Raw genomic sequence first — 18,653 nt, forward strand, 5'->3', positions numbered from 1 at the left:
TAAGGGACCATTTTTTGTCATTTTCTCCATTGCCTAAAACCATTATATAGTTGTGATTAATTTGCTAAAAAAACAAAGAAAAATATAATAAGCTCTTAAGCCATGGCTACTGAATTTATGAAATCAATAGCTAATGAAGTTGAAAATAAACTTCATATAGTCATGTTCCCTTGGCTAGCTTTTGGTCATATTATACCATACCTTAAACTTTCCAAACTAATAGCTCAAAAGGGTCACAAAATTTCCTTCATTTCTACCTCAAGGAATATTGATAGACTCCCAAAACTCCCCCTTGAATTTTCCACAACAATAACCTAGGTGAAAATCTCACTTCCTAATGTTGATGGATTACCAGAAAATGCAGAAGCAACTATGGATATTCACACTAAAGATATAGTCTATCTCAAGAAAGCTTTAGATGGAATGGAACTTGAATTGAGTCGTTTCTTGGAAAAACTAATCCTGATTGGGTTATTCATGATTTTGCACCTTATTGGTTAGCCCTAATTACAACTAGGTTAGGGATTTCTAGGGTTTTTTTTTTCGAATTATTAACGCTTGATTTTTGGCTTTTTTTGGGTCTACGGACATGATGCTCACTGACTCGACTAATCTACCACCAACGCCAGAGGATTTCATGGTGGCGCCAAAATGGATACCTTTTGAAACAAAGGCGGCTTTTTGTTACCATGAGGCTAAGTGGATGGTCGAGTCCATGCAAAAGAACGTGTCTGGTGTGTCAGACCTCTATCGCTAAGGGGCTACGATAAAGGATGTTGACGTAATTATCATACGTCAGTGTCACGAGTTTGAAGATCAGTGGTTGAAGTTACTAGAGCATCTTCACCACAGATCTATACATCATGTGGGGTTAATGCCACCTTTATTGGACAATAGCAATAATGACAACGATGAAAGTTGGACATGCATCAAAGAATGGCATGATGAACAAACCAAAGGCTCGGTTGTTTACGTAGCATTAGGGAGTGAAGTGACTTCAGTTCGAGTGAAATCAACGAGTTGGCCCATAGGTTGGCGTTGTCTGAGGTACCATTCTTCTGGGTTCTGAGGCAGCCATCTAGCTCAAGAAACATGGATAACATTGAGCTGCCTGATGGGTTCAAGAAGAGAATACATGGTCGAGGTATCGTATGGAAGAGTTGGGTACCTCAGTTGAAGATATTAAGTCACGAGTCGGTGGATTCGTGACTCATTGTGGATGGAACTCGGTAATAGAAGGGCTGATGTTTGGTCACCCATTGATTATGTTGCCATTCTTGGTTGATCAAGGTTTGAATGCAAGAATCCTAAAGGATAATAAGGAGATTGGTATAGAAATACCAAGAAATGAAAAGGATGGTTCATAAGGGACTCCAAGTATCCAGTTCAGTGAAAATGGTAATGATAGAAAAGGATGGAAAGAAAATTAAAGAGAAAGCAAAAGAACTTAGTTCAATATTTGGGAACAGAAAGCTACATGATAAGTACATAGAAGATCTAATTCAGTTCAAGGAAGATCATAGAAAAAACTCCAATGGGCATAGTTCCTAGAAATCTAAAAAAGGGCAACCCGGTGCACCAAAGCTCGGTATACAGCAAGGGCCTATTATATGCGGTCTTACTTTGCATTCCTAGAAATATATGTAATCAAAAACAAAATAAATAAAACTTGTTCCCTTCCTTTTCTTTTTCTTCTTTGCTGATTCTATTTGTCTATTTGCCACTTGATCCTCTCTAGACAACTCTCTAGGGACTCCGTTCCTTCTGACAGCAATTTTGGTTAACCCAACCCGGATGGGAAGAAGAGGGTAGCTAAACTGTATTCTTACTTTGTACATCGGCTGAGTGGATCACTCAAGCACAACATGAGCTTTACATAGGAACTGGACGGGACCAATATAATGTCTCTCCAAAAATTCTCGACTGAGTTGCTGCATTTAGTAATGGCAGAGACGAGTAATCAGAAGCAGGAAACATAGGAAGTAACAATACAGCTACTGAATGATGTCCATCTATCTCTTACGACATTTCATAAAGGTCACCCGTCTCCTTGACCAATTAATCCTCGGTCAGACAAAACTACAGGATGAAGGCACAGGAGATGAGGAATAACTTTCTGGAAAACTAGCAAAAAAGAAAGGTAAAAAAAAAATTATCCAAGATCATGAACATCATAGTATCCCTAATACTAATTTCTTAAGCAATTAAGTGGGAGAATCATTAAACAATCCATATATTTAGCATTACTCAACAAAAGTTGGATCTCCATGTTAGTTTTTGTCACTAAATTTCGCATTAAACAATTCATTGATTAAAATTTGCAACATATCGGCAGGAAAAACTCTCCGTGCATGAGCACATATTATATGAGGCTTGCTGAAGACAATTACAAGGCGTCATGGGTCAAGGAAACGGAATTATACAAATAATACATATGCACATTTCTGAAGGAACAAAGAGGAATGACCATGGAATAAAAGTATACACCTGATCACAGCAGCCATCCTGATGAAAAAAGTTTGATGCCTAAAATTTTCTTTTAGATACACCTGATCACAGCAGCCATCCTGATGAAAAAAGTTTGATACCTAAAATTTTCTTTTAGCTGTCATTCTATGCATAAATAATTTAGCTAAACAATGTAAAAAAAGCAGTACACAAGAGTGACTAGAAAACAGCTCTGTTAAGAACCATCCACTGCTACTTCAATACATACAACCTGTTTGGATTACCATGGGAACCATGTTTGTTTCCATGATTTCTAAAAATTGTGGTATGGTATGCTACTATTTCATGGTTTGATAACCATGGAATGAGACAATTTCTTGAACCACCAATTTGGTGGTGTGGCATGTTCTCCCTTCTTTTTTTCCAACTTTGCCCTTATATAATTTTATTAAAACTCATTATACCCTTTTACTCTTCTTAACCTTATATACTCTCTTCTTCAACTTAACTCTCTTCTTCACTACAGCATGCATCTTCGGCACCACCCTAGCATTTAACATAGTAGTATCCTCACAAGAAATAAGAGACGCTGCTACCCCATTGACACCTTTAAGGGTTTTTCCATTTTCAGGGTTAGAATTTTCGGGTAGAATAGATATAGGTAGAGGTATTTTGTGAGCCCGACCACTACGGGGACGGTGGGAAGTGGAAGAAGGAGGTGGGTCGATGAGCTCAACGTAGCTGACAGAACGACGTCATCAATACCCTCATTGAAAATTTATAACAAGTAGGGGTATTTTAGTAAAATTACCCGTTAACATACAATACCATACCATCAATCCAAACCAAAAAACTATTATTAAACCACACTGAACGATACAGTCCATCCAAACATGGTACAAACCATACTGTACCATACCATACCATACTGTACCATACATTATGAAACCATGGCAAACCACTATCCAAACAGGTTGTTAATAGTTGTTAGAATATGAGTAAGAATAGAAATAGCATATAAAATCCTACTTGGAAAAGGATTGTAATGTAGCCTATTAGGAAAAGGATTGGAATAATTGAGGCCCTATTTATAAACAATATATTCCAGTCTTTTTCCTAATAGGACACTACATTACAATCTTGGTATTTTTCTCCATTATTTCTCACATGTTATCAGAAGCCACGATCTTGGTAAAGAATCAAAGAGTTTTCGCTGCCGGCGGGCGGCTATAATCCATTTATGCCGCCCGTCTGGCCAATGATTATGTTAGCAAAAGTTGGGTCACTGACTCACTGTGTATCTTTCTAGTGACTATTTTCTCATATCTTTGCGTAGCACCATGCATCTGTCCGGTGACTACTTTTTCATATCTATTTTTCTTAGTATCGTACTTCTTTTCGGTGACTATTTTCTCATATCTGATTTGCGTAGCACCGTGCATCTTTCTGGACTACTGTCTCATATCTGAGTTGCATAGCACCATGCATCTTTCTGGTGACTCCTCAGATTTAATTTGCATAGTTCCGTACGTCTTTCCGGTGACTCCTCAAATCTTTTTCAATAGGTTCGTGCCATCATTCCGACTCTGCCCATATAATTTCTCTTTTCCAGTAGGATCGTGCCGTCATTCCAACCCTACTCATATAATTTCTATTTCTCAATAGGGTCGTGCCATCATTCTGACCCTACACATATTTCTCTCTTTCAGTGGGATCGTGTCATCATTCCGACCCTACCCATATACTTTTTTTTTCCTCAGATTGTAGTCACTTTTCAGTCATCAAATCTAATAATCCGACGCGTGAGCATGTTTCGACTAAGTTTCCGATAACTTTCATGTTCAAGATCTACTCATCTCTTGATTTCGAGATGACCCGTATATTTTATACCAATTTTCGACAATTTTCCAGCGACACATCAACTTTACAACAAAATTTACTACTTTTCGGATCATTTTTTCAGTTTGTTCCGTTTCGATTGAGGTCTCCCAGACATCCAAAGCAGTCCTTATCAATTTTCTTGCAGATATCTTCACCAAGTCCCTCACCGATTCTCATATTAGTTACATCCATAATAAGCTTGGTACATATGTGTTCTATGCACCAGCTTGAGGGGAAGTGTTAGAATATGAGTAGGAATAGGAATAGCATATAAAATCCTACTTGAAAAAAGATTGTAATGTAGTGTCCTATTAGGAAAAAGATTGAAATATATTATCTATAAATAGAGCCTCAATGTAATAATGTAGTTACAACAATTCAATAATATTTTTCTCTTATATTTCTAACAATAGCCATTGGAGCAATGCTATTTTTGAGGAGACGTTAACTTATTTTCTTCAGAATCATGCTTCATTGTTGCATCTCCACCCATCAGTTCTTGGAATCCTTCGACTTTTACCGGGGGAGCTCTGGCCATTCCCATATTCCTGTAAAAAAATCAAGTATGATAATACATCATATGATGTATTTAGATGCCTACAACTTCTATTGCATATTATATTACTTACGGTGACTGCACTTGAGGAATTTGAAGAGAAGACATTGGCCTAAACTGATTTGTGTTTTGAGCATAGGGAGATGACATAGCTATTTGCTGCTGACGGAACTGCTGCATCTGGGACTGTCTCGCAGTCATTGCATTAAAGGCATTGCTGTCCATTGGGAAATCAGTTGGATGTTCGAGCTTGACTTCAACTAAGGGCCTGTCCTTCTCGGTGTTCATGTTCATACTCATACCAGGACGAGGTGTTAACTGCTGGCGCCTTCGCATTCTCTCCAGCTGCTGCTGTTGCTGAGGAGTCAGATTTTGGGGATTGAACATCTGCTGCTGCATCTGAGGATGCATTCTTAATATCTGCACATAACCCAAGATGTAATTGCAGACGATCTAATAAAAAGACAGAATATTATTAGGTAAATTTTGTATGTGGAGTAAAGATCAAGATAAATTATCCCAAGATGTAATTGCAGACGATCTAATAAAAAGACAGAATATTATTAGGTAAATTTTGTATGTGGAGTAAAGATCAAGATAAATTATCCAGCCTTATCCTGCATTTTGGACACCTCAGCATTAGGCCTCCTGCTAGATTTACCAAAACTACAATCTTATCCTTGGGGAAGTAAGAGTGGGCTGACACAACTACGGTTGGCAAAACAAACCAAAACCCATGTAACTTGCCCAACCTGTCCAAGTTTTAATGGGTTTGGGCTAGAGTGATTTTGATGATAGGCTGATTTCAGATTATGCGCTAGGTGACCCCTCACAAATCAAAAGCCCAAATGGACCCATGATGATGACCAACCTTGACCCATAAAAATGCTCAACCTCAAGTCAAAATTTTATTACATCAAGTTATTTGTCTATAAATAATAGTCTAAAATTTTATTTATTTGGAGGGAGGTGTTTAGACATGACATGATGCGGTTATAGCTTACGGAAGATATGACCCTTGATAGGAAGGTATGGATGACACGGATTAGAGACGAGGGTTAGTGGGTAAGAGTGTGTCCTTACTAGTAGGAAGGAGTGTTTTGTTTGTAGTTGTGCCTGTAGTCGCAGTGTTATGCGTGTGTCTTGAGTTTCTTATTCGTGATGTTTTGGTGATGTTTGTGATTTCGGATGGATAGTTTATAATTTTATTGTGTGGTGTCTTGGTTCTTTTATTATCTAGTGGCGTGTTATCCCATCCTATTGTTTGTTTTTATGTTTGTTATACTGTTATTTGTCCTGAGCCGAGTGTCTGTCGGAAAAAACCTCACTACTTCATCTGAGGTAGTGCTATGGACTGCGTACACTTTACCTTCCCCAGATACCACTTTGTAGGAATACACTGGGTATGTTGTTGTTGTATTGTCGATTGTTACTATTATTGATAATTGTGATTATGATCATTGGCGAAATATTATTATATATTCTTGTTGTCTTTTATCTTATTCTCAATATTTGAAGAACATTTAGTTTGACTGATTGGTCCTAGGCTCCTAGCTAATATATATTCCTATAAACTAGTAATGCTTAAACAAAAACATAAAGAAAGTGGATGAGTTCCAACTCTGTATGTTAATGTACATAGAAGTTTTATGTTTGTATATTTTTATGTTTCTGAACTAAGTTTGGATAATAATGGAAGACTCTTTTTAAAAGTCGTAAGTCAATGACAGGCTTTTGTTTGCGACAAGGCTCAAGCCTTTGAGATGTGCCTAACCCACACAAGTTACGGTCTTACCACCACTAGATCAAAGCCCAGGGGCAAGATATCCCTGAAGTAACGCTGCAAACGAACATAGGACGGGAGTAATAATCTCAAATATAATCCTTTCATATAATTCAATTTAGTGGAAGGCGATATCCTACCAAGTCCAGTCACACGTACTGACTACTGAATGACCCCTAAAATTCAAAAGGCTTAGCACATCTTTTTCAGTCTTTCAACTTATGTTGTCTAGTATGATAATACCACTTATAAAAGGGGCAAAAAAAGAAAGAACATAGAAATAATGCATCTCAGTTTAAAGATTGATCTCCTGAGAGAGTTTTTTGCTTGCCAATGAGAAATTGTTTATGCAGTCCAAACAACTGGATACCTATTACCAAAATCTTACACCTCGTTATAGCAAGGATGAGAACACTAATATGACTTGATTGATACCACTGACAACAAATCGACATACCTGCTGTTGTGACTGTCGAATGGCAACTGCATGCTGAGGTTGCAACTGTGGTTGGAATCCCTGTACTTGCTGCTGAGTTTGTTGCACAACATTCCTGGTATTATCCTTCACAAGTTCAGATAACCCCGCAAGATTACTGCCAAAACAAGGAAATGAGTTGGATACTGAAAGGGGGAAGGGAGAAAAAGAATATTATTCTTTATGAGGCAGCAAAAGAGAGATTACCAAGATTATTGGTATTTATGCATATGTATATAGGGAGATAGAGAGATCAAAACTTCCAAAAGCCATCATTTTTACAGTATTTTGCAAGATAGAAGGATATAAATGGTATGACTATTGCGCTATTCACATGGACGAGAACCTACTAGAACGAAGTATCAAAAAAGAAAAATCCACGAAACAACTCAATGGATTACATCTGTCTTAGCCAAGTCCATTAACAAGTGATTTGAGTATCAGCTCCAATTTTATCCAAAGCATATTCAGGTCTACCATAAGGCACAACGGAACAGCAAACACGTCGGGACAAAACACAGAAGTGTCTCCTGGAAAGGGATGAGCTTTTCACAGAGGAAAAAAGAGTCAATTATGAGACTATACTTTCATAATGTACATGATTGGATTTGCAACAGAAATCAAATGCACACACTTCGGGTATTAAATATAACAAACCCTTATAATCGAGGAAGAGTTGTAGCAATAGTTATAACACCAGCAATTCCCAATTGAGGTGGGTAAAAGCTATACTGAAATTGTTCCTGTTCAAAGTATATTCAAACTGTTCCTATTTTGGCAAACTTTTGTGCAGAAACCACAATGATTAAGTTATCAGAACAGCAATTTTCATCTAACTATACTTCCATCAAGCAAATCAAAGATCATTGAAAAGATGTTGCTCTGATATCTTTATCATTGCGGATTTCACATACTTCAACAAGCAACAGTTTCATGAGAAATGCATAATCTAAAGAGCATATCATGTGATGTGCACAGTTCATCAACAGGAAAATTTTTTTTGATTGTTTAATCACCAGGAACGTTGTTTGTAAAAGAGAAGGCAACATTTATTTACTATGTTCTTGGCAAATATGTTACAGCAATGAGGCCTGAATTTCTTGCCTTAATACTTGAAGCCTGATTCTTTTAAGAGGTTAAACCTTGCATTTATAAGCATGACAAAACCACAATGTGTCATACTTCACGAAAAAAATAAAAAACAGGAAAACAGATACTGTAACAAAGTGAAGAGGAACAAAACAAATATTTGAAAATATCATACGAAAAAGTGCACACCAACCTATGTCCATCTGCATGGAGAAACATCTTGAGAAGTTCCATTGCAGAACACTGCTTTCTGTAGCTATCAGCAAGGAGTTTTAAAGTAGAACCTAATTTACGAATATGGCAACTCATGAATTTAGTCAAGACATCCAGCGGAATTTCAGATGAGCCTTCGAAACCCACATTTCCCAGCAATTGTGCCATAACCTTTTGTGATAACTTTAGTGCTTGCTCTTCACCAAGACATTTCTTAGTCCTCTCAGCACCACTCTTTCCAAGATTTTGATTATTGCCTTGATCCATGCTAAGATACTCTGGTCTGATACCAAGCCTCTCAATCATAATAGGGCTCTTGGTCATTATTTGGGGTAAAGTATCTAGAACCCCGTTAAACTCCACTTTCTGGTTCTCTTTCAGTTGACTTGTCCGCAGGACTGCACTATCAGGAACACAATTTATGGCAGACATTGTTTCAGGAAAAAATGGGTTGTCGTTATCTAAAATTGAGTTTGATTGCAGGTTTGATCCACCATCTAACATGCCAAAACCAATGTTCTGATCTACCTTAATAACTACACGCCGTCTCTTATGATTCTCAACAACTCTCAGATAAAAGGACATCTGTTCAGGTGTTCGCTTTTCTGCTTCCTTGTCACCAAGCTGTAACTTATATGATTTACTTGCTTTATATTTTTCAAAGAACTGGTTATACCATGTTTCTGGTAAATCATCAAGCTTCAACCTCTGCGACATTGCATCAGCTTCTGACTCGCTATATCTTGATCCAACACCAAAATTTGACTTAGATTGGACCTGAAAATATGTAAAGACTGAGTCATGCCGTTAAAATTTTTCACAGAATCAGAAAAAAGCAACAAAAAAAAATCATGGATTTTAGAGCAATAGCCATCTCGGCAGCTCCACCTCATTTTCTTCCACACAAACCATACAAAACGAAACACTTATCTATACTCCCCCTTCTAGTGAAATTTTAAAACTTAAGAGAGAGGTGATACATGTAACAATAATAGTTTCACCCTTTTCTTGTCTCCGTTCCTTCATGAGTCAAACAAAAACTATTAATTTTCTAATTGATAATATTCCAGTCTCCATTCATACTATCAGCATGGTTGGATGGTTGTTACTATAGTATTGTATTTTGTTGTTAGTTTAAATACAATGTTTGTTTTGATTGTTAATTAAATTTTATAGTATCATTAAATCAATCGTTAGGTGACGACAAAACACTATATTTGTGATCTGTGTAACTACCAATTTGATGTGTTCGTGTTACCTTATTTTTGCTCTCATTTTGTCATTAATTATTATTTAATAATTCTTTTTTATGTTTTATCCTACCTTTTTATAGTAGCTCCACCTCATACCCTACTTTTCTTGTAGGTTTATCCTTCAAATTGCTGATATGAGATAATGTCATGATGGAAAATGATACTCTATCAAAAGATTGAAGAAAAGGACAGACTAGTGCACTAAAGCTCCCATTGTGCACCGTGTCCGGTGAAGGACCGGACCACAAAGGTCTATTGTAAGCAGTCTTACCTTGCATTTCTGCAAGAGGTTGTTTCCACCACTAGAACCCGTGAGCTCCGGATCACATGGCAGCAACTTTAACAGTGATCCGAAGATTGTATTCATCAAAACAATACAGTATAATACAATACAACATAATTATAACACACCTAACAACCATCTAAACAAAGGGTAAGAGTAAGTCATCAACTTCAGAAAGTAATCTTGTTCCAGCTGCGGTATTTTTACCCCCAAGGATCATGCTTTACAGAGTTACTTAAGCATCCAATAAACTAAATATTAACACTACCTACTAAATTCAGTAATTTCACATGAAAGCAAATATCTTTCACCTTAGGTAATATAGTGGTTGTACCAGAAACACCATCACGCTGTTGAGCCCCATCTTGTGAACAATTCTCAAGTGTAAAGTACACATCATCACCATGCAATTGCAAATCTGCAAGAAAAAATAATTAACCCATAAAACTCAAACCAACAACAACAACAACATACCATGTGTAATAACACAAAATGGGATCTGAGAAAGATAGAGTAGACCTTACCCCTACTTCAAGGTAGAGAGGTTGTTTCCAATGGACCCTCGACTCAAGAAAAAGGGTCTAAAGAAGTCCCAAATAGAAGTAATGAAAGTACAAAAACAACAGACAATAACAAAATAGTAGACGATAACTATTGGCTCACCCAGCCCAAAGATACTCTTACATGGTGTGATATGGACCGCTTTAGGCCAAGCCCGCAAGGTTTTTCTCAAAAGGCCTCTTAGCATTAAGGGCTTGTTTGGTACGAGCGATAAGGATAACAAATTTCGTGATTAATTTTAGGATGAGTTTATCCCATGCTTGGTTGGGACAATATCGCGGGATAATTTATCACGGGATTGTAGTGTTATTTCTATCTCACATGGAGGGTAGAATAACAATCCTGGGATACTAAACGAGCCCTAAGAGATCCTACACATTATATGTAGCTTCCAATCTTTTCAGCTACCAATATGGAACTTTTGTTTACACACCCATCAGTAACAGAACAAAAGCTACATCAAAATAATACAATAATCCAAGTACAACAAATTAAACATCAGATAGTACCAGAAATTGAAGGACAAGAAACTACAGGAGCAATACTACGAGTACTATTACAAACTCAAAAGTTAATAAGCATTGCAATTGAAATTCTACAATTTGGATTGAGCTTCGAAATTGCAGACACATCAAAACAATGTAATAATCACAGTAGAAAAAATTAAACAACATATAGTAACATAAAACAAAGGACAATAAACTACAAGAGAAATACTACAACTACTAATACGAAGTCAAAAAGTTACTAACCATTGTACTTGAAATGCGCACAATTCAGATTGAGCTTTGAAATAGTAGATAGTAATTGTAACACCCAGAACTTTCACGCTAAAAATTTGGACTGCTCTACATATGTAGTTAGACCTGAATCTAGAAAATTTGTATATAGGTGTAAATCATGTCGTAAGTGTTGGAGGGTATTGGATATCAATTAAGGGCATAAAAATCGTTAGCACGAAGTTGAGTTGAAAGGTTTTTAACGATTACGTTTTCATATAGGTTCATACAAGGATCAACTTCAAACAAGTATCCTAATATGTAGAGTTGTGTGACCCACTACCTATCAAATTAAAGCTTTCTGGGTCTTCTTTCCAACGCCACCAAATTCTTGTCAATCCGAGTCTCAAGTAAAAGGTTGTGTTCATTTTACTAAGAATAGTTAGAACAGCTCTATACCCAAATGAAATTTTCAATTTCTCTTTTCTTTTCACATTCTTGGAGGGGTATTTTCATCCTTTCCTTATGCCATAACCCCCCAACACGTTTTAAAACCTTTTTCTTCATCAGTTTCAGACGTTTTTCTAGCCCCTAACACCTTTCTTCTTCCTCTCAAACTCAAGCTTAAGAAATACAGGAGAATTGGCTCAAGAATCAAGCTTAGTTTCCTCCCTTCCTGTCACTAATTTTTTTGATTGATTTGCTCCAAACTACGTCAATTTATGTGATCTTTATGCCGGACTTAATGGTAGCAGACTAGCTACTGTTGTCAATTGCTATAAATCCATGAGTCTCTTGAATCTTATAGACAAATTGATTTTTTTTTATGTATTCCCAGACTTAGACCCATATGATTTTCCAAAGTGGTGAGTTTGCATAAAGATTGAAATTTTGTTTGTTCCTTTTATTCTCCAACAAGAATGTTGTGAATTATTTTTATCATAATAACAACTTGATGACTTAAGATCCCTCATTACATGATATGAATATGATCCTCAACACGATTGTTTAAAGTCATCTCATAATTTCCTAAAAGGCAATGTAAGCCATGTTCACGAATTATAACATAACGAACTGCGAAATTACCTATCATGCCTCTCCAATATTGATGTTAACTCATGATTATGAACCTATAATGGTGAACTCTCAATATGAGCCTAAAGTGGCAATACATAATTATCAGCCTAAAAAGGCTAAACTATGAGCATGAGCGTAAAAAGGCTAAACTACAAACACGAGTCTAACAAGACTAACATTTTCATAAAGAACTAATCAGATAAACATATAACATTATGAGCCTAAGGGAGTTAGCTAGCTGACCGAGAAGACATAGGTCTATATGAAAAATGCCCGAAACTATGTTTGGCGACGTAGGATAGAGATCATTCCGCAAGTCATATGACTCTTTTTCATGGGTCCCGAAGAGGGATATTTATGGATCCTTGCTAACAAATCATGTCATGTCATGTCCTATGCCCGGCAAGGTATAGGATGGCTTAGTTGATTAGGCCGAGATCAGACTCCATGCGCTCACATGGTGGTTTATGTCGGTTCACCACTTTCTCCCACAAATAACTAATCGGATTAATTTATTTTATGTTACCAATTATTATTCATCTTATGCTCTTGTCCCTTTTCAGCTTATCACGTCTTGAGTTATACTTATCACCCTTGTATTTCCATGCTTTATTACTTCCTTATATAGTTTTACATGCTAATACAATTTTTGTATTGACGCCTGTGGCGCTACATCGTTTCTTGATGTAGGTTCAAGCACTCAGACTCGTGACCAGGATCACCATTAGGATTATCATCTTCTGCTATTGGTGAGCCTCTTTTCTAACTGGGGCAAATTTAGATACGGAAATTTCTCTATGTTCCTTTTAGTATTGGGGTATGCCGGGGCCTTGTCCCAACAGTTATAGTTATTCATTAGAGGCTTCACAGAACAGTTATAGTAACTTATTAGAGGCTTCACAGACTTGTTTAGTTGACAGAAAGATTCTGTAATTTTTAGTCTTATTTATCATGACTATTGTATCTTCAAACATTAGGTAATATTATAGAACATCGATGAAAGTCTTTTTCCTTTAAAAAAATTATTTTATATTGTTTCCGCTTCTTTCTACTTTATTTTATATTGTTTCCACACTATTCATTATGTTAGATGCATGCTCATGTGATATGTGAGAACGTTCGCTCTACTAGCAATCTAAGTTGCTCGGACTAAGGTGTGGGTATCCGAGACGGGTGCAGATCCGAGAGTCGGATTCGTCAAAACTTATATTTTAAGATACGGGAGGTGTGAATCCGAGTATGGATACGGTGCGGTGATTCAGCTAAGAAAATCAACTATTATAAAAATTGTTGGCCTAATATTTTCCTTGACATGTTGGTGACATACTAGTATTAACTTTATTATTTCTATTATTAATGAGTATTATTTTACCACTCTATTAAGACGAATTCTAATAGAAATATAATTAATAGAGTCCTTGAGATTTGTGTATCTTTCTTCCCCAAAAGTTCGACGATCGTATCCTTCTTCCCCAAAAGTCCGACGACCTCTTTACTCCCAAATTACAATCGCCGGTCTTTTCCGGACGACACGAGGTCGGAATTTTTTCCTCTGTTTTGGCCTAAAACTTTAAGCAATTAATATATATATATATATATCAAGAGGAAAAGCTATCAAGGAGACGAAGGTGAGGTATAAATTTATTTTATTTTTATTTTAAGATTGAATTCTCAATTTCCACCCAAATTTGTTCTTGATTTTGGTCAAAGTGTCCGGATTCGTTTGACCGAATCCGAGACGCAACCCGCACCAGCATTGGTGTCGCGTCGAGACGGGTTCGGCGGCAAAATCGAAGAGTCCGCGCAACATAGCTAGCAATAGTATCGGGTGTGTGCCTCGTCTAGGGCCTCAGCTCGGGGCGTGACAGTAACAGAACGGAAACTACCCCAAAAAAAAATTCAATAATCAAAGTACAATAATTAAACATCAGATAGTAACAGACATTAAAGGATAAGAAATCACAGGAGCAATACTATGACCGCAACAATATATTATAAGCATTGCAGTTGAAAAGTGTGCAATTCAGATTGTTCTTCAAAATTGCAGATACATCAAAAAATACAATAATCGAGGTAGAAGAAATTAAACAACAGATAATAACAAAAATCAAAGGACAAAAAAGTATAGGAGAAATACTACACAATTCAGATTTAGCTTCAAAACAGCAGATAGTAACAGAACAGAAACTACATCAAAACAACACAATTAATCAAGGTAAAGAAAACAACAGATAGTAACAAAAATCAAAGCACAAGAAACTACAGGAGCAATACTACGACTACTCATACAAACTCAAAAAATTAAAAGCAGTTGAAATACATACAATTGGGATTGAGTTTCGGACTTGCAGATTTATCGAATCGGAGGAAGAGAGAAAGAGAAGCTTTATCAAAGAGTAGAGCACGAACGCGTAGCTGAAGTTGAATTTGAACCCTAGTTTTTGAATCATCAGTTTTCATAAAGGAATCCCAAATAGAATTAGAAGAAAGGAAGTGAATGAAATTTGTATACAGTGAATCGCCCAGCCATGAACGCCATACACCGTGAGATTCTAGTTTACGAGCTAATTCGTAACCTCGACCGTCGTCGCCGAGCAACGCCATTTTTGGGTTTTGAGGAATTATGGAAGAGCGTGTGGGTTTTGTTGTCGGATTTTGGTTTTAGAATGGGGAAAAGGAGAGAAAAATGATCAATGAAGCTCACTACGGAGTTATAAAAAAAAAAAAAAACTCACTATGGACTATGGATATTGTTTTACATATTTCGTATAACCAGTCTGTTTTGCACGTGTATCTTGTGTCGATCAAATTAAAATAAATACATAAGAATAAATAATAAAAAAGTAACACCTGATATTTTAATGTATGTTATATCTATTTAAATCATATAAATAAATATTATATTTTAATTATAATTATTGTTCATTGAGTGTCATCTTTTCACAAATAAAAGAAACATATTTTAGGATGCCTTAAATTTTTTCCTTTATTCATTATTTTTTTAATTGATCAACATCTTAAAAAATCAAAACTAACAAATTCAAATCAAGACGAAAAACTAAACCTAACTATTATCAAATCCCACAACCCTATCCCTTTCGATTTTTTATTTAGTTTTCGATACCAATATTATAACTCGATTAATTCGAATTTGCGCTAGATAGGTCCCATAAGGGAGAAGCACACCATATCAAGGATTTTTTTCATATTCAGAACTCAAATCTGAAACATCTGATTAAAAGAGGAGCAACTCTATCCACTTGCACCATATCCTTTGATGGTCGCAATCTTATCGATATACCTCTTTATTCTCTTTATTTACAATTTTACTAAATTTTAAAAAGTAAAATAATAATTAATGAGGTCTCCCAACAAAAAATTTAGGTGTTATTTTTGAAAGCTTAAATCCCATTAAATTCTTATATCTTCTACAGTGGCGTAGGTCAAAATATCATTGAACTCTATTAGCCTTTTAACTTTTGTTTTTTAGTTTCTTTTCTTTATTTGTAATATTGTATTTTTATTTCTTTCGTGATGGATCTACAACTAACTCTATTCTTTGGAGAACAATATCCAAATTCAACCCTAACAAAAAATCTCTTAAAAAGAGAAAAAACCTAAAACACAAGACCACATTAATTTATACTAAAAATTACATAAATACACAATTTATCTTTCCAATATTACAAAAAATTTCAACTCCCTCAACATATTACAAAAATCCCACATATATATATGTCGCCTATGTTATGTATATTAATAGGGAAAGAGAGTAAAGTAATTAAAAAAATGGAAGAGAGTGTAATTACTTTTAAAAGGTTGGTATTTATGTTATTTATACTAATTTATAAGTTCGTCATTCAAATAAAGCTTTGCATAAGTATTATATTTCAAATTCAACAAATAAGTATTAGTTAAAGATTCAACTATAAAATTAAGGAATAATATATCAAAATATAGTCAAATAACATCATTAAAACTAAGTCACAATCAAACAAAGAGAAAAAAAGAAAAGAGATATATACCGTTGATCTTTTGACTACTCTATTCGACAGCAACATGCTTATTTCATTCAATTTTTTGATTCAAAATTTTCAACTGCAAGAGGAACACGAGAAATTATCAAAAGGAAAGAATTCATTGTCAATTGTTAATTATATAATCTTTAAAGTCGTGAACTAAAATAAATAAAAAAATTTGAATCAAAACTAAAATAAGAAGAAAAGGTGAAGTAGAAGAAATTTTGATCCAAAATATCACTTAAAAAGAATTCTAGAACTTTTTTTTTATATAAGGCAAAATTCTAATTGATTTAGAATTATTAAATTTATACTATAATTTTTTTTACCATATATATTATGACTCATTTAAACCTTTTCTATTTTCTTATCAATTAGTGGAAAATCTTCATATTAAATTTTTCATACGTTAATTTTTGTTTTCTTTTGCTAATTTTTTTAGTTAAATATACTTAGCTGTTCAACACATATTTGTCATATAAAATCTAACCAAAATAAGGATTACTATATAAATATTACGGCTAGAACCAATTGGATTCCATATGATGAGTTTATATTAATTAGGTCATCCTACGAATATGAAACCAAAACCAAAACAAATTTATACTACTATCTATTCCTCCAATTCAATATTAGGACTTTAATAAATATAAAAGGAAATTTTGCAGTTGATTTTTAATGTCCTTAATTTAAAAAGAAAAAGTAAAAAGACGATTTTGTCTATTGTAAAAATTTTTAATGAAGGGTAAAAAATTCAAAATCACTTTTTAAAGGGTCTTCACACTTTTAATATATTATAGATATAGATATAGATATAGATATAAACAGTTGGTTCAATTTACTTTCCAATTTATGAAATAGTAAAAGTTCTGTTATAATATGTGCGATGATGCGAATACTCGTGTGAGAACGGCAAGAGAAGATTCAGAGAACTTTCCTATTTTGACAGGATTGTATCAGGAATCATCTCTTAGTCTGTTTTTATTTGTCTTGGTGATGAATGTTTTGACACGGCATATTCAAGGGGAAGTGTCTTGATGTATGTTATTTGTTGACGATGTTGTATTAATTGGCGAGACTCGGGGAGGAGTTAATGCTACGTTAGGGGTTTGATGACAGACTCTAGAGTTCAAATGGTTTAGGTTGAGCAGGACTAAGATGGAATGCTTGAAATGTAAGTTCAGTGATTCGACGCATGAGGCTGACGTAGTGTGCTAAGGCCATTCGAAAGAGGGATAGTTTCAAGTATATTGGGTCTATGATTCAGAGGAATTGAGAGATTGATGAGGATGTCACGCATTGTATTAGTGCAAGGTGGTTGAAGTAGAGGCTTGCTTCGAAAGTCTTGCATGATAAGAAGGTGTCTACTAAGCTTAAAGGTAAGTTTTACAGAGTAACAGTCCAACCGACTAAGTTGAATGGAGCGAAGTATTGGCCAGTTAAGAACTCTCATATCCAGAAATTGAAGGTGACGGAGATGAGGATATTGAGATGGATGTGTGGACTTACCAAAAGAGATAGGGTTTGAAATGAGATTATTCTAGAGAAGGTAGGAATCACTTCAGTGAAAGACAAATTCGGGAAGTGAGGTTATGATGGTTTGGACATGTGATAAGGAGGTGCACGAATGCTCCTGTATGAAGGTATGAGAAACTGGCTATAGATGATTTTAGGTGGGATAGAGGTAGACAAAAAAAATATTGGAGAGAGGGTGAGAACATGGCCCTTAATAGGAAGGTATGAAGGACGCGAATTAGGGTAGAGGATTATTAGGTAGGAGTACGTCCGAAATAGTAGGGAGGAGTACTTTGTTTGTATTTATACCTGCACTTTCTTATAGGTTCTTGTTCGTAGTATTCTAATGATGTTTGTGATTTCGAATAGACAGTTTATAGTATTACTATGTCAGTGTCTTATTTCTTTTATTATCTTATTTTATTATTTATTTTTATATTTTTTATTTGTTATATTATTATTTGTCCTAAGCTCAAGATCTATCAGAAGCAGTCTCTCTATTTCATCTGAGGTAGTGGTATGGACTGCGTACACTTTAATTCCTCGACTCTACTTTGTTAGATTACACTGAGTATGTTGTTGTTACTTTAATTGTTAAATTACTTTAGTTGTAGTAGTAGTAGTAAATTTTCAAAAATTATTAATAAGATTAGTTTAATAAAATATACTTTTAATTGAAGTTTAATTAAAAAGTGTATAAGTTAATAGAAGCAAGTAAAATGAAATGAAAAAAGTGCTTGTACAGTTTATGAAATCAAGAGTAGTTTACTCCCTTTGTTCA

At 35.2% G+C, this 18,653-nt stretch overlaps 1 protein-coding gene and 1 pseudogene across 1 annotated transcript; one reads left to right on the plus strand and one right to left on the minus strand.

Annotated features, from left to right (window-relative positions):
* The first annotated feature begins 112 nt into the window (after positions 1–112).
* LOC107854799 lies at positions 113–1,905 on the plus strand (annotated as a pseudogene).
* A 2,735-nt stretch (positions 1,906–4,640) lies between these two features.
* LOC107854800 lies at positions 4,641–15,071 on the minus strand. The gene is made up of 6 exons (XM_016699802.2): positions 14,663–15,071; positions 10,293–10,399; positions 8,426–9,222; positions 7,126–7,261; positions 4,959–5,305; positions 4,641–4,877 (listed from the first exon to the last, which is right to left on the minus strand). Exons 1-6 carry the CDS (start codon positions 14,940–14,942, stop codon positions 4,757–4,759), a joined length of 1,788 nt encoding a protein of 595 aa, XP_016555288.2. The 5' UTR covers positions 14,943–15,071; the 3' UTR covers positions 4,641–4,756.
* Between the last annotated feature and the right edge of the window lie 3,582 nt (positions 15,072–18,653).

The sequence above is a fragment of the Capsicum annuum genome, chromosome 5 (genome assembly GCF_002878395.1).
Source record: "Capsicum annuum cultivar UCD-10X-F1 chromosome 5, UCD10Xv1.1, whole genome shotgun sequence".
NCBI classification, from domain to species: Eukaryota; Viridiplantae; Streptophyta; class Magnoliopsida; order Solanales; family Solanaceae; genus Capsicum; species Capsicum annuum.

What these genes read in the sequence shown, in the direction of transcription:
- LOC107854800 (XM_016699802.2), bottom strand. Translation starts at nt 14,942, where the DNA reads ATGGCGTTGCTCGGCGACGACGGTCGAGGTTACGAATTAGCTCGTAAA. An exon ending in CAACCACTATATTACCTAAG is followed by an intron (nt 9,223 to 10,292) that starts GTGAAAGATATT and finishes ACATATTTTCAG; the next exon opens with GTCCAATCTAAGTCAAATTT. An exon ending in CTCCATGCAGATGGACATAG is followed by an intron (nt 7,262 to 8,425) that starts GTTGGTGTGCAC and finishes TTGTTTTGGCAG; the next exon opens with TAATCTTGCGGGGTTATCTG.